The sequence below is a fragment of the Diabrotica virgifera genome, chromosome 7, assembly GCF_917563875.1.
Source record: "Diabrotica virgifera virgifera chromosome 7, PGI_DIABVI_V3a".
Classification (NCBI taxonomy): Eukaryota; Metazoa; Arthropoda; class Insecta; order Coleoptera; family Chrysomelidae; genus Diabrotica; species Diabrotica virgifera.
The window spans coordinates 128331474-128349481 of NC_065449.1; the positions used below are offsets into that span (position 1 = coordinate 128331474).

The 18008-nt window shown below is 31.2% G+C and overlaps 1 protein-coding gene across 1 annotated transcript in view; it reads left to right on the top strand.

Annotated features, from left to right (window-relative positions):
* Positions 1-18008, top strand: part of LOC126888127 (2-hydroxyacyl-CoA lyase 1) — a 784683-nt gene that overhangs the window by 582987 nt on the left and 183688 nt on the right. Inside the window, exon 7 of the mRNA XM_050656138.1 lies at positions 2927-3171. Within this exon, the coding sequence (XP_050512095.1) occupies positions 2927-3171 (245 nt within the window). The remainder of the gene's footprint in view (positions 1-2926; positions 3172-18008) is intronic.

Here is an 18008-nt window from a genome sequence, read left to right on the forward strand (position 1 = left end):
GTGGTGTCAGTTGCACCCTATATACGTTTATTTTCGTTTATTTTCAAGAGTTCTCGATACCTTCCCAAGTAGCAATTTTACGACCTGCAACCAATTTTGTCCTAATGGGACGTTAAATTTAAGGACAAAATTGGTTCACAATAAGCCTTAACCAAGGACAACGTCTGTTTTTCTTATGGACCAACGTTGCTGCTAATAAGTAATATAATCTGATGACCAACCGACATCGGGAATAACGACGTCAATTATTAGGATAAGGTTTGACGTTAAGCTGACGTCGGTCTTAACCTATCTGTAGTATAAGTGCAATTAAGTGGCATACATCAACGACTACTCAACGTCGGAAATTACAACGTATTTTTTAGGATAGATGCCAACGTTCAGAGGACGTTGGTGTTTTATCGAGTATGGTAGACGTATTTTTCGGGAAGACGACAACGACAATCCAACGTTGAGAATACCAACGTTAATTATTAGGTTAAGGTTTAACGTTAAGCTGACGTCGGGTATAACCTCTATACTACAATGTAATTTACTGGAAGACATTTAACGACTGTTCAACGTCGGGGATTACAGAGTATTTATTAGTATCGAACCCAACGTTCAGGAGACGTCGGGTGTTTTCTTTAGGACGTATTAGGTATACCAATAGGTAAATTCGAGGTGTGAAAGGTAAAAATAGGTTATACTAAAGGTCGGCAGGGGGTGTCCTTGTCCAAATCAGTTAAAATGTAGTGCAATTTAGGTCGCGAGTCAAATCCGCCATTAATGAAAGATCGCCATGGTTCAGCTATTTTTTGAAACATAATGTTTGGCAATTTTTTTGCTAGATTTTAATGAATATTTGATTTTAATTAACGAATTTTGTTTCTATATAAATCAAGGATAATTTTGTATGGGTCTAGACATAATAATATGTTTTTTAATTACGATGGTTATTTCTATTTTTTCCGTTTTGTTCGATTTAACCTGTAAATTTCTGAGGCGCTTTCAGTTTTTAGCAATTTTTATACCTAGTTTAACAGTACACTTCCTTGCGTTTGTAAATTTGCGACCGCATTATGCAATGAGGCAGATGATTAATAAAATAATTATACAAGTCACTTAGGTTATATTTTGAATAGAGTAGGAACCTACTTAAATAAGTATCAACAGGCCGTCATGCATCTTAGTTTCTGATGATTTAATATCCTCCAAGATTATTAACCTATTTGGTAAAAATGAAGTGTGTCGGCCGTACTTCTGTGGTAGAGAATTTTATACTATTACTTTACAAGATTGGTCTTGTCCTAAAAACTAACGTAATTTGACGATAAAATATCTCGAGCTGAGAAGTCGAGAGGGGGACGTCGAGGCAACCCGTATTTCTATTCCCCACTTAGGTGCAAATAGCGGTTTCCTGACCGTCGTCGCAACGTCGCGTATTAACGTTGGGGCATTTAATTCAACGTTAAGACGTTTTAATATTACGTCCAATTGCTTCTTGGGTTATAATGTCCTTTCTCTTCTAGATCTCTTGTTCACTTCAAATTTGTAACCATGTCTTCTTTTGTCTCTTCGATGTCTCTGGTCATATCTTCTTTTATTTCCTTGATCTTTCTTTTGATATTTTCTTTTGTTTCTACGATTTCTCTTTTCATATCATCTTTATTCACTTTTGACAATATTTTGGCCTCTATTTTTGATATAAGACTCATGAACAACTCTCTGTCTTCCTGATGATGTCTATCTTCAGCTTCTTGTCACTGTTTTTCTGTTTCTTCTTGCTGTTTTCCGTCAACCTCTGTTTCCTCCTTCCTAGCTCTTAGCTTCTTATTCTTCCAGACGACGTTCCTCTTCAGCTTCCTTTTCTTTCGCTCTCTGACGTTGTTGCATTGCGACAATCATATCTCGAATTTCTTCCGTCTCGGTCTTGCTTCTTGTTTTGCTCCATAAAAATTCTAGAAAATAATTTCTTTCATCTAACTCAACATTTCTGACAGAAGTTGTTACGTTTTCTTGTGGGTTCACAGATTAAGTGAAGAAACGTTGTTTAACTAACTTTATTTCAACTCCAAAAAAATCTCACTAAATTACAATTCTAAGTACATTATTAATTATCGCTTACAAAACAGTTTGGCAATACTAATACGGTATGCGGAAAAATAAACTGTACTGTATGAGTATGCCTCAAATGCGTGCGTGTCATGTGCCGAAACGTACTGAGTGGTTTCCGAATGTTGTTATAACGTATGTGAATGTCGTGCTAATGTTAGGTTCTTCAGGATGGTTCCCAGTTTTGCAGAAATTTTTTTTATCGTAGATTACTATTTTCGGTCATACGGAAAAGGTCGCGAAACGGTGCAACCTTGAAATCAACCACGGTTTCAGCAGGACGGGGCAACCTGTCACACGGCCAAGGAGTCTCTTCGAATACTGCGCGATCATTTTGGGAGATCCCCACTCACCAGAACTAACGCCACCTGATGCGTACATAATGGGGAATGCTGAAGGAGTCCGACTGATCCACCGTCTGCCACTCCGGAATTGCAGATTAGAATTAAAGGTTTTTTCGTGACAAAGGACATCTTTAACATCTATTTTATCGGGAACGTCGTCGTGTACAATGTTTGTACGGCTATATCATGTATATTACTATATATATAAATAATCATCAACATTTCAATATTCATTTCAGTACTATTTATTTTGCCGCATACTGTACTAATGATAACAGACCACTTCAGCGGGTTTATATAAAGGCAACTACACGTTCTGACATGTCAAATTCAAGTGACAGGTCAAAAAATTTGATTATTCCCTATATATTTTTTTAAAATTTAGAATATGGCAACAAGGGGAAAATTAGGTGCATTCCTTATTGTTTGACCTTTCCTATATTGTCGTCATTTACATGTATTCACTTCTTAAAAATTTGGTATTTTAGGTTGGTCCAGGATTTGCCATTGCTGCTGCATTTTATTGTAGACATAATCAACCAAATAAGAGAGTTATTTGTGTAGAAGGAGACTCGGCTTTTGGGTTTTCTGGTATGGAAATCGAAACTATGGTTAGATATAAACTTCCTGTTATTATTGTGATAGTTAACAATTCTGGCATTTATTCTGGAATGGAAGCCACTGTATTAAATGAAATAAGAGATAGTGTTGGAGTAGAAGAAATCGCCAAAGTGTACGTATTTCGTAAAAATAGAAATTTATTTACAAACCTAACTATTATAATAACAAACGTTATTTAATTATTTCATTGCATGTGAAATATTGCGAAACCATAAAATATAAATATGACACAGATTCCTAATTATCTTAAACACATCTAATTTACATTTTTTTTATTTGTATTTTTAGAACTATTTCCGAAGTAGAAACTCATGTTACAAAACTATCAATAAATTCAAAAATAAATATATTCCATCTGCTACTTCTTCTAACTTATCTAATGCATATATCTCATCAAATAATCCTAATAATACATCCTCATTCAATCTACCACCTACTTCTCAAAACACTTACTTCACCTCTTCTTTTCCTTCACTTTCAAATAAGAAACGTTTAGACCACCTCAACACCCTGAAATCTATTAAAAACAAAGTCAAATCCAACAATCTTATCATAAGTAAAGCAGACAAAGGAAATTGTCTAGTGATTCTAGACCAAAATCTTTATCATGAAAAAGTCACTACTTTTCTATCTGATAATAATTTCACTTTACTTCATGAGGATCCTTCCAAAAAGTTCATAAACAAACTTAAAGACAACCTCAAACCTTTCACAGAATTTTTTTCAGAACATGATGCACCTTATTACAAAACACCCAGCAATCCTTTGTCACCCAGACTGTATGGTTTACCTAAGATACACAAAGAGGGTATTCCAATTCGTCCAGTGGTTAGTTTCATAAACACTCCAGTGTCAATCCTTTCTAAATTCATACTTAACCTTATCAACACTATGACGAATTTTTCCCCTCGTTTCTCAGTCAAAAACACCAATCATCTAGTCAATAAACTTCAACAAATTAATCTTCATCCCAACATTACTATGCTTTCATTCGATGTCAGCAACCTTTTTACTTCGGTCCCCAAACAAGAAACTATTAATCTGGTACATTCTCTCTTAGAGCCAGCTCCATTACTATGTCTACTACCAATTCAATCATCCAATTATTACAATTTTGCTTATCTCAAGATTTCTTTGTATTTAATAATACATATTACAGGCAACCTGATGGCCTAGCTATGGGTAGTTGTCTATCTCCTCTCTTAGCTGATATATTTATGGATCATTTAGAATCCACACAGATTATGAAAAATCCTGAAATTCTACACTGGTTTCGATACGTAGATGATTGTCTAGTTTTCTTAACAGGACCCTCCACATCAGCTGAGCTATTGCTTTCTAAAATTAATCAAATCCACCCCAACATTAAGTTCACTATGGAACTTGAATCATCCAATTCAATTAACTTTCTCGACCTCACCATCACCAGATTGAATGACCACTTCGATTTTAGTATTTATAGGAAACCAACACAGACTGATCATGTCATACCCTTGTCTTCAAACCATCCAATGTCACATAAATACTCTGCCTTCCACAGTTACATACACCGTCTAGAAACCATCCCCCTATCACAATCTAACTACACTAAAGAACTCAACACTATCAAACAAATTGCTTTCAATAACGGTTACGAACCAAACCTTATAACCAAACTCCTTCATAAGAGACAACTGAGGGTTCTGAGGGAGGCTGCGTTTCCCAGGGATCTGACCACCAGACCCATTTATGCTTCATTACCTTTCCATCAAGAGAGCCTTTCCGGTGATATCAGTAATATTATCAAGAGATCAGTTGACAACATACACATCTCTTTTAAAGTTTCCAATAATTTAGGACAATGTCTTTCCAACTCCAAAGACCCTATCAACTACATGAATCGTAGTGGGGTTTATAAACTTCAATGCTCTGACTGTGATGCTACGTACATAGGAAGAACTTGTAGGTCACTAGCATCTCGTTCCCTTGAACACACAAAAAGAGAGAACACTTCCACCTTTTCTCAACATTTAAAACAAAACAGTCATACTCTTAACATTCCGGAAAATGTTTCTCTAATACACAACATACCTCAAAAGAATTTCTTAAGACTGGACCTATACGAGGACTTGGAAATAATTAGAGAAAAGCAAAGTAGCCCTAACTGTGTTAACCGCCATGTGTCTTTTAATCGTGACTTCAATCCCTTACATCGTCAACTTTTTTCTTAACCTAAATTTCCAAACTTCTTTGCTGTTTCCAAACTCTTTTTTCATTTATATTAACTTTTCCTCCATATTTACTCATTTAACAGATGGCATTTCTAACATCAACTCATTATCCCTTAACTTCTACTAGTCTTCCAAAATAATCTACTTTAACTTTTTCCACAGTTTTTACTAAATCGACCAGTCACAACTCTAACACTATTTGATCTCTTCCACCCAATTTTCATAACTTATTGCCATTTGATCAGGTTTTCGTTATAGGTCCAACTAAACTTCAGAAAAATATTTATAAAAGGTTTTTATACTAATTCTTCCACTCTCTTATCCATGGGATGTGGGGTCTGGTTTCTGGGGCGCCCAGCCTTTTTCATCACACCTCATTACAGTAAACAATTCTGATATCAAATCACAAATTATTCACTACCTTCTAATTTTACACATATTGCTTGTTTTCCAATACACCTACATACATCCATCCAGTTTTAAACCTTTTCAATTCAACTCGATAACTTGGTATAAAAAATAAAAAATAGAAAAAATCCCTATTTCATAAACATGTTTAGTCCTAGATGCTATGTTACATAAAAGGACCTCATACTTTTGCCAGGTTATTAGTTCATTTGATATTCTTCTTCACTTCCAATATCAACACTCAGGTACCTTAACCAATTAATTCACATATCATTATATCATATCAGTTTCCTCCTGTGACTCATACAACTTATCTTAATTTCAACACTACTTTAATATCAGACTTCCATTTACTATAGACTCTCTAATTTACTCTGCCATTGGTACAATTAAACCAAACACTCCTTTTAATTCATAGTAAATCAAATTTTCAACAGCACAGTTGGACTTACTTCAATTTGAATAGGAACATGTATAGATGGCTGCATAGATTCTGGCTATTTCTCATTATAAAAATCATTTCATACTTCACGTTCATCTTACATATTCAAAGTACTTACTTAAATGTAATTATAGCCACAACTTTGTTGATGTTTGTTATTACTAGGTAAATTTTCATTAAATATTTTACTAACAATTAGTTGGCTGTCGGAATACAGGGTAAATTCCACGTCACGTTGTCCATCTGTCTTTTGACACCTTTCAGAAACATCACTCATTTTGCATTCAGTTGCCATTAAGTCATTGAAATGTGATCAACTCAATTTGGATCCCACGTGTTGGGAAACCTGTATACCTTACCTTAGGGCATTATCCTGTTTGCCATGTGACCATCACAGGCCTTTTTACTGAAGTATGCACTTTTAAGGCATCTATATTTTATGTAAAGGGTTTTTACCCAAATATTTTTCTTTTGTGGCTCAGCTAGCATCCAGTTTGTAAGTATAACCAACTTGCTCTAACCTTTGTCAAAATTTAAATAATAACTTTATATTCATTAAATCGGTTATACTTATTTTTAGATCGAACACTGATGATGATTTTTTATAAAAATCGAAAACGTTTTGTTGTGATGTAGCCCTTTTAAGGGATTTTTAATAAAAAAATTTTTATACCTTTTACAAAGGATTTCTTTTCAATTTTGGAAATTGAAACGTCAAAATAAACATATTTGAAGCGCAAATTGCGGTTAATTCCAAACAAAATACCAAGTCCTTGTGGGGAATGACTGCTCAGATAGGCCATTGTAACATTTGGAGACAGGTCATTGTGCTGTCTTGTGCTTTCTATGGTACACTTAATTTGAGTTCACCTGAACTTTAATTGGAGTGACCTTCAGTACTGGTGGAGGTCGTCTCAAGGAGCTGCTTTTACGAAGATTCTAGGACTCATGGGCTAGTGGTGGAGATATGAGACAGGCTCCGCTCCACATAGTGGGGCAATTCAAAGGTCTTATAGCAAAATTCTTCTAAACGATAGGAGATGCTCTCTGGCGTATGGGTATGTAGTTTGCTTAGCGGCCACTGTAGACTCGGGCGTCATCTATATCTGCTTGGATTGGTGGATGGCCCAAGGTGCCATCTATGCGATAGGAGGAGAAAACCTCCTCTCTTGTCCTCTGGAGTTGCCCGGCACTGTTTTATCAGAGGTAGCAAATCCTGGATTCAATGATGATGGAATACTTATAGACCTGGATCCCGCGTACCAAAAAAAGGTTTATTAATAGCAAGCTGAAAATTTGTTAATGTCTGTATGGATACGTAATATAATTTGTAACGGTGTCTAGTCGGACAAACTTTGATGTAATGGAACACTGGTACAGGGGAAGTTTTAATTGTGGAACAGGTCAAAAATTTGGAACGCCAGACTACGAAAACGTTCCATATATTTTGTCGGGCAGAACTTCCAATTGATTTGTTACCATTTCATTAAACTCTCATGCAAAAAATCAGACTGGTGTTTATCACCAACTAGTCCAGAGTACAAAAATAAAAACGGAAAAAAATCAATACAGGTATTTGAAGGTGCTAAATCGTAGGGGGATATAGTTAATTAAAAATACATACAGAGGTACTCGCAAATCAATCTCATTTTTTTATAAACAAAGGCCAAAGTCAGAAAATATTGTTTTTTGCCTATAGCATTTTTAGTATCATATTTACAGCAAAAGTTGTATTATGAAACTTGTGTATCATGTAAAAACGATTAATTTGAATTTTCACAAGTTAAAATCCATTATCTCGGTTAATTATTTATGGATTTTGTGTGTGTGTGTGTGTGTTTAGATTTATGACCTTGGTTTGAACCAACCAAGGTAATAAATCTAACACACACACACACACACACACACACACACACACACACACACACACACACACACACACACACACACACACACACACACACACACACACACACACACACACCACACACCACACACCACACACCACACACCACACACCACACACCACACACCACACACCACACACCACACACACACACACCACACACACCACACACACCACACACACACACACACACAAAATCCATAAATAATTAACCGAGATAATTGCAAAAAACCACGTTTTTTGCACTGTTTTGGAAATGTTAATAACTTTTACCAAATAGGCCTTAAGGAACTTATTACACCTTGATCATGAGGTAATTAAGTGCCTTTATGAGTGTGCAAAATTTCAAGAAGATCTGCTTGTTAGTTTACGAGTTATCTTAAATGTTTATCCCAGACATCGAATGTTTAAACAGTCATTGTTGCCCAAGGAGTATTTTTAAGACTCAAAGTACTAAGAAAGTTAAAAAAAGAATGTATTTATTTTTCAAACGTTGTTAAACAAGTCGTCAAAAAAACGGTGAGTTTTTTCCTTATAAACAATTAGAATATCTTTGTTATTTTTCATGACAAATAATTATAATTGGCTGTATCAAAAAGTTGGTAAACAAACACACTGGACAATTCGATGTAAATATCAGGATCGAATTGTTTTCTAATGCCCCTTTGTCCGATTCTTCTCGATCGACGATGGTAAATAAATGTTGCAAGTGTGGAGTAAAAATATGGTTTTATTGACAGCTACTGAGTATTACACTATAGATGTTGTTCAGGTAACTTTCTATAATAGACTGCGACCCAAAATAGTCCCTTTGGCTAATTTATAATCTCGTCAAAATATACAATTCATCAATAAGTCGCGTGGTAACAAACTACGGGCTTTGACTTTGTTGAAAGCTTGCAACTACAGTTTGAAAGAAAGCTATTGCAAAATTTAGGAAGTTCAATTGGAAAATATATTATTTGGCAATTTATTAAGTTTGCAGGTTTGCAGGTTGAATGGACTCTAATTATTAAAATATTACAAGATATGTTTCCCAATGTTTCAATTATACACTGTGAAATTATAAAAGTTTAGGAAGTTAAGAATAATGTGAGATTACAAATTAAGGGATTAATTTGAGATTGAACACACACATTAAAAAAAAACTTTCTACGACCAATAATAGCCAAGTTATACTTTTTTTTTTGAAAAATCACATCTCTATTGTTTATAAATATTAAGAGTTGAAATCTTTAGAGAATGATAATAAATATCTATATTTTATATTTCAATTAATAAGTACTGAATATCTTCTAGTTAAAACGAGTAATATCCCTTTAAAATGAAGTTACTCACGCTGACAGCTGGGACCGTGTTAAGGGGCAGAATCTCGGAGTTAAGTTTCGCTCGTCGAGGTTTAGATATTGAAAGTTCAATTTGGAGCGCTTGAAAATTTTACAATATCTCAGCTTCCAAAGAACGAAGAGCCTTAATTTTTTTGTAAATTGGGGTAACTCGACGAAAGAATAACAACTAGCTAATTTTCATTGATCGGAAAAATCGGAAAATTCTGGAAAATGGACTTTTTTTATTAAACATTCATTTACAACGTTAACACTAATATATTTTGATAAATATTATCATAAAATATTATAAATTTGTAATAAATATTAATGTATAATTATAGTGTATATATTTATTTATTTATACACATGTTTTCGACCGTACTGTGTTATAGTGGTTTGAAATTTCAGCAATTCGGTCATGTGAAATAAAAGTCTATTTGTTATTTCTCAATATTTCGTCACTCTTTTGTGACTTCTTCAGGAGAAAACTGTAAATTTATTAAGATTAGAAATTAACAAAAGCTAAATATTTAATTACTTACAACTATAAGAGTATTAATTTAGATTTTTTGAACATATCGTAAGGGACATTGACTTAATTTTTATTTTGACATTTATTATTTCGGAGTTATGGTAATTGCAATAAATTTTATTTTCATAGAATGTTGTCTGATATTTAAAATTACTCAATTATTCATCTAATAATTAATCCGTCTTAATTTTTAAATTTCTAAAAATATCAGTCTTACACTAACTCACTATGTACCATCACTTACATTTTATAGATCAATTTAATATACTCTAGTCCCTTTCCAAATTTTTCTACTATTAATCATACCTTTCCACCTTAAAATTCCGTGAATACTTTCTTTAGTTTACTTCGGCCTATTCACTAGAAATTTTAAGTATCAGACAACATTCTATGAAAATAAAATTTATTGCAGTTACCATAACTCCGAAATAATAAATGTCAAAATAAAAATTAAGTAAATGTCCCTTACGATATGTTTAAAAAATCTAAATTATTACTCTTATAGTTGTAAGTAATTAAATATTTAGCTTTTGTTAATTGCTAGTCTTAATAAATTTACAGTTTTCTCCTGAATAAGTCACAAAAGTGTGACGAAATATTGAGAAATAACAAATAGACTTTTCTTTCACATGACCGAATTGCTGAAATTTCAAACCACTATATTTATTTATATAAAGGGTGGTTCATTTTATTCGCCTCGGTGTCTGTACGGAAAACGACTTGATTTAAGACAGAGCCATTAACACTACAATCTAAAAATAATGTGAATTATACAGGGTGCTTCAAAAAGGAGTGGTATATCAAAAGATATATTTTTTCTTATGGAACACCTGATGAAATTTTTAAATTGCCCTTAAACAGTAAGCTAGACTATATCTAAATACAGGATGTTTTGATTTATTTCCATTTTGATAAAAATATAAAGTTTTAGAAAAAAATTAATATTTACGAATCTAAGAATCGGTGACAAATTTTTTCTTGGATTTTTATAATAGACTATTCAGCATATTTAAACAGATGTTTATTGTAACAAAATTTATAATTACTTAATCGTACATTTTTAGATTCAAAAATTAATTGAAAACAAAAACATTCTCATATTGAAAAAAAAAATTATGTATAGATTATAGTAATTATAAATTATCAAAATCAAGATCAATAATTATTACTGATCTTCGTTAATTCTACACAGTTTATGTACAGGTTCATTAATTTCTTCAACATTATCCATAATTTATTGAAATAAATCTTCTTCAACTTCACTTTCGTCATCTATAATAACTGTCAAAAGGTTGTAGCATCTTTTTTCGCCAGTGTCATCTTTGCGATTTATGCAAAGCTCGGTACAATTGATTTATTTCAAGAAATTATGGATAATGTTGATGAAACTAATGAACTTGTACAAAAACTTTGTAGAATTAACGCAGATCAATAATTATAATATATACAAAAACGCTTTTTAATATGAAATCGTTTTTGTTTTCAATTAATTTTTTAATCTAAAAATTTACGATTTAACAATAAACATCTGTTTAAATATGCTAAAGATATTATGAAGATCCAAGAAAAAATGTGTAACTGATTCTTACATAGTAAATATTTATTTTTTTCTAAAACCTTACATTTTTATAAAAATCGAAATAAATCAAAACACCCTGTATTTAGGTGTAGTATATACACCCTGTATTTAGGTGTATTAAAGGCAATTTCAAAAATGTCATCAGGTGTAGGGTGTTCCATAAGAAAAAATATAACTTTGATATACCACTCTTTTTTGAAGCACCTTGTATTATTCACATTATTTTTAGATTGTAGTGGTAATGGCCCCGTATATTCTCTTAAAGATTTTTTTTTAAATATCAAGTCGTTTTCCGTACAGAGACCGAGGCGAATAAGGTGAACCACCCTGTATTTATATAAATATATGTATATATATATATATATATATATAATATATATATATATATATATATATATATATATATATATATAATATATATATATATATATATATATATATATATATATATATATATATATATATATATATATATATATATATATATATATATATATATATATATATATAAAAAGAATAATTTTGGGGAATGCAGTCAATGTGTTTTGGGCTGATTAGAAGTGAAACACTTTGAACTTTTGTCGAGCTTTCGGACAATTTATTTCCGTTATCAAGACAATCTAAAAATACAAATGTTTAAATTTAGATGAAAACTAGAAAAATAAAAACTTACTGCTCGTGGTTTACAAAATAACTAACATAATTATAAAAAACATAAAAATTCTTTCTAAAAAATATAAATTGTAAACGTAAATTAATTTTGAAATATGTCAAAAAGATATTAATCAAATGTAGTTAGACTACTTTAACAACTCGATAGATTGGAAAAGAAGTTAGTTAACAGTGTATAAAATAATGATATAAAGATGTAAGCAAATTTGAAGTTATAATTATTAGTAAAAAAAAAAACTGATAGTAATGTAAAAACAAGTTGATTTAGAATGGTATAAATATTTTTCTTTTGATACTATTTAGTGAAATTTTAAAAATTAATAAGACCAAATTGTTTATAAAATGCATAAATTAGTAATATCAGATCTCAAAATTATAGTCAAAGTTAGTAAAAATTACAGTCAAAGTTAGTTAGTCAAAGCCAAAATGTTATTATAAATAATGCTTAGATTATTGATATCAGATCTCTTATTAATACAATTTGATTTTTTTATCCAAACCATTTCTTTAAATTCTCTTTTACGTAAATTTACTTCTCTTTCCAAAATTGTTGCTTCTTGAAAAATGAAAACATGATCCTCATTAATAACATGCTCTGCCAATGCACAAGAAGGGATATTTCTCTTGATATCACTTTTATGAGACGTTAGTCTAAGAGATAGGTTACGTGAAGTCTGTCCGATGTAACATTTACCACAAGTACTATATATCAAGAGAAATATCCCTTCTTGTGCATTGGCAGAGCATGTTATTAATGAGGATCATGTTTTCATTTTTCAAGAAGCAACAATTTTGGAAAGAGAAGTAAATTTACGTAAAAGAGAATTTAAAGAAATGGTTTGGATAAAAAAATCAAATTGTATTAATAAGAGATCTGATATCAATAATCTAAGCATTATTTATAATAACATTTTGGCTTTGACTAACTAACTTTGACTGTAATTTTTACTAACTTTGACTTTAATTTTGAGATCTGATATTACTAATTTATGCATTTTATAAACAATTTGGTCTTATTAATTTTTAAAATTTCACTAAATAGTATCAAAAGAAAAATATTTATAACATTCTAAATCAACTTGTTTTTACATTACTATCAGTTTTTTTTTTTTACTAATAATTATAACTTCAAATTTGCTTACATCTTTATATCATTATTTTATACACTGTTAACTAACTTCTTTTCCAATCTATCGAGTTATTAAAGTAGTCTAACTACATTTGATTAATATCTTTTTGACATATTTCAAAATTAATTTACGTTTACAATTTATATTTTTTAGAAAGAATTTTTATGTTTTTTATAATTATGTTAGTTATTTTGTAAACCACGAGCAGTAAGTTTTTATTTTTCTAGTTTTCATCTAAATTTAAACATTTGTATTTTTAGATTGTCTTGATAAAGGAAATAAATTGTCCGAAAGCTCGACAAAAGTTCAAAGTGTTTCACTTCTAATCAGCCCAAAACACATTGACTGCATTCCCCAAAATTATTCTTTTTGTATTATTAACAGTCACTACATATTAATAATTATATATATATATATATATATATATATATATATATATATATATATATATATATATATATATATATATGGCTCACAAATGATAGGAAGCCCGCTACAACCTGCAGATGAATGGAAGCCCGCGGTTTACGGGGTAAGGGGATTGTAGCACTGTCTTATTCCTACAGTCTTACGAAGCCCACTCGTATAAACGCGTTCACAGTGTATATGGATTACGCATTATACGAAGCCCGACGATGTTGCCATGTTTTAATTTACGTTTAAATAATACGACTGTTCTACGAGATCCTTATATATGTATATAAGTCGTCATATTGCCTGTTATAAGAAGCCCAATTCTATTCAGCAATCTATACGAAGCATTTTAGAAGAGTCAAGATAGAACGAAAAGATGCATTGTTCGGAGCAATTCAAACAAGATTATCTTTTTCTAAAACTTTTTTTGTTAGTTTATATACATGTTAAAGTAAAAAGTTCTACTCACAGATTTTGCCGCTAATTGTTTATTATTTGTTTAAACAATAACAATAATTGTTTTGTACAGTGTGTCCAATTAACACGTTGACGGACACTGCGTCAAATGTATAAGCAAGTGTTGTGACACTATATGTATTTTGCAAAGTAGAATAGGGAAAAATTCAACGTATATAGACGTTGTGTCACATTACATCAATGGAAATTAGACGACTATAGACGTTCTGTTCGTCAACGTGAAAAGTTGTGCATGGTCTTAATTAAAAATAGAACCATCAGTTCATTTTTTTTAAGCCGTATACGAGATATTATGTCAAAAAATATTAATTTTACTCAAGAGTAAAGTAGCTTTATTATTCAAAATATTAAAAATTGTTATAATGAAAAGTTGTTTGGAATTAAGAACTATATTCTAATATGCCATTTCATCTTTCTAATTAAAAAAAGTTGAATTTTTTTTAATTATGGATATACAACATTATTTTCAGTTTCAATTATGATAATTCTTTTATTATAGACCAGTAAGGATCTGTGAAAAAACGTCTATTTTTGGATGTGAAAGGTGGCATTCGAATTTTTGCAGATAAAGTAAGGTGATAACTTCGTTAATAATAATTTACTTATGCTCCTTCTCAAATATGCCCGGAACATTAATAAAAAAAATAAAATATTTAAAAATTTCGAAAAACGTCGATTTTTTTCTGATTTCTTTGCTTATAACTTTAAAACGATTCGTTTTGGAACAAAGTCGTAGAGAAATAAAATAAAGATAATTGAATTTTGTATGATATCCGACTGGTCAAAAATGTCTTAACTTATTACCTTTTCTGCAATATAGCAATAAATACAAAATAAGGGGGCAAAATATGCCTGTTGTTATTCAATGTTTTTAACCACTTCGGTGGTACTTAGAACCTTAGTAATCCACTTAGGAAATTCTTTGTAACGTACTTAAACCATGTACCAAATTTTATTAAAATCGACCTAATAGATTTTGCATAACAAATTTGCAATTTAAATGTTTTTAAAAAAGTTCAAATTTTTTAAAATCTTTCTGAACAAAAAGTAGACCATTTAGAAGTTGTCTAATTTTTTTACATATAAAGAGGTGCTTTACCTATCTAATACACTTTACAGAATTAAAATCGGATTATTTAAGGGGCCTCAGCAATGTTTTAAACTTATAAACAATTTTTTGGCTTATAAACAAATAGCTTTGTTTAATAATAAAAAATTAATTTTTAGCAATGCAAATAATTAAAACCGGTTTAATTTGATTTAATTTTTCAAATGCTGTCAGCAGAATTGCTATTTTATTTTTTAATCAAAAGTTATTCGCGTTCAAAAATTGCACTTTTTCGATTTTTTGGAAGTTCCACTGCTTTTATCTCGAAAACTATGCATCCTACGAAAAAACTTGTAAGAACATTTTTTGCTTAGACTTACCCAAGAAATATAAAAAAATGTTTTATTTTGCGAAAAATCGATGTTATGTAATTCCTCAAGTTCTTTGTTTATAACAATTTTATTGACATCCGGATCAACTGTTACCCAAAAAAATCGTGTTCCACGGGTCAAAAAATACATAAAAATCTTGGGTAAGTCCATCTAAATAAAGGAGCCCGCAGCACCCCCTCCTGGCCACAGTACTAATTTGTTTATAAGCCAAAAAATTGTTTATAATTTTAAAACATTGCTGAGGCTGCTTAAACAATCCGATTTTAATTCTGTAAAGTGCATTAGATAGGTGGAGTGCTTCTTTATATGTAAAAAAATTGACAAATCTTTGTATATACTAGTTTTTGTTGTGCAAGATTTTAAAAAATTTTAATTTTTTAAAAAAAGTTCAGATTGCAAAATTATTATTCAAAATCTAGTAAGTCAATTTTAATGAAATTTGGTGTACGGTTTTAGCACATTACAAAAATTTTCTAAGCGAATTAGGAAGGTTCCAAGTGTAACCTAAGTGATGGAAAATCATTGAATAAGAATAGGCTTGTTTTGCCCCCTTATTTTATATTTATTGCTATTTTGCAGCAAGGGTGATTAATTAAGAGATTTTTAACCAATCGCACCTGATAGAAAATTTAATTACCTTTGTTTCATTCCTATACGACTTTGTTCCAAAATGAATCGTTTTAAAGTTATAAGCAAAAAAAGTAGAAAAAAAAACGAAATTTTTTGAAATTTTTAAATATTTTATTTTTTTTATTAATGTTCCGGGCATATTTGAGACGGAGCATTAATCAATTATTATTAACGAAGTTATCACCTAACTTTATCCGCAAAAATCTGAATGCCACCTCTCACATCCATCTAAAAACAGATCCTTACTGGTCTATTATTAATTATACGAAAAAAATTTATCCTTTGTAAAAAGTTCTGCATGGCCAAAGACCTAATTTTGATTAATTTTATACGAGGTATGTCAAAAAAGATAAATTTCGATCAAGAATAAAGTACCTTTATAGTTCAGAATATTTCAACATAGGTGTTGAATACCCAGTAAAAATAAGCAACGGCAAATCTAGGGGATTTTTGTTATTGTATGATGTAGTTGGAAACAATGATATATAAGTGTCAGATGTCAACTGTAAGCAAAAATAAGTGTCAAGGAAAAATAAAATGTTGATTTTGATGTTTAAGTTATTTGTAGAATTATTGAGTTTTCTTTTAAAATAAAACTGACTAGAAGTACTTCGGTGTTTAATTAACATCCACGCAATTCTGCAAAACATCAGGTTATGGCCCAGATCACTTGTTTCGTGAGTATTTCGCCAGTAAAAAAGTCAGTGTTGAAGAGCCTGTGTCGGTAGTTTGCCGCGGCCAACGAAAATAAAAAAAAGAAAAGCTGAAAAAAAGGTGAAAAAGAAGCTCGAGTATATATACATAAAAAAAGAAAAACATAAATCCGAAAAATGGAAAATTCATCGGCTGCGTTGAAACTTAGTGGTGGTGACAACTGGGTAGCCTGGAAATTTCAAACAAGGGTAGTGCTAAAAAGCCGTGGTTATTATGACATAGTAATAGGAAAGTCTGTGAGACCGAGCACTACTGGAGATGACCAAAAGAAATGGGATGCTAGTGATTCAAAAGCACAAGAATTTATAGTAACCAGAATAGAGCAAGGCCCTATGACACACATTTTATCCTGTGAGACCTCGAAAGATATGTGGACAAAGTTGAAGTCTGTCTACGACAAAGAGTCAGAGGTGAGCATTCATTTAATGCAACAAAAGTTTTTTCTCTTGGAGTTTTCATCAGGTAAAAATGTTGCCTCATTCATATCACAGCTTGAAGAGATAAAAAACAAGCTAAAGCAAGCTGGTGAAGAGCTGTCCGATAAAATGATCATGACAAAAATACTTATGGCATTGCCAGAGGAATATAAGCATTTTCGATCCGCATGGGAATCCGTACCATCTGATAAACAAACCCTAGATGAACTTACATCAAGACTACTTATCGAAGAAGAAAGAAGTAAGTCAGCACAGGGCAGCACAGCATTGGCGATGAAAAGTGATACAAGCAGAGAATTTAAAGGGCAAAAGAAAACCAGATTAAAGTGCCATTTTTGTGGCAGAGGTGGCCATATTGCGAAAAATTGCTTTTTCAAGAAGAAAGAGAGAGATAATAATAGCCAGAAAGACATAAAAGTATGCAGTCAATGTAAAAGACGAGGACACAACTTACAAGAGTGTTGGTTTAATAAAAATAAAAATGAAAAACAACAGACAAGCAGAGAAGAAAATAAAATTGACAGTAATGCATTCATGGTATATACTGGGAGTAAGAAAAATAAAAATGAATGGTGCTTGGACACAGGAGCTAGCGAACATATGTGCTGGAATCAAGATCTGTTTGAAGAA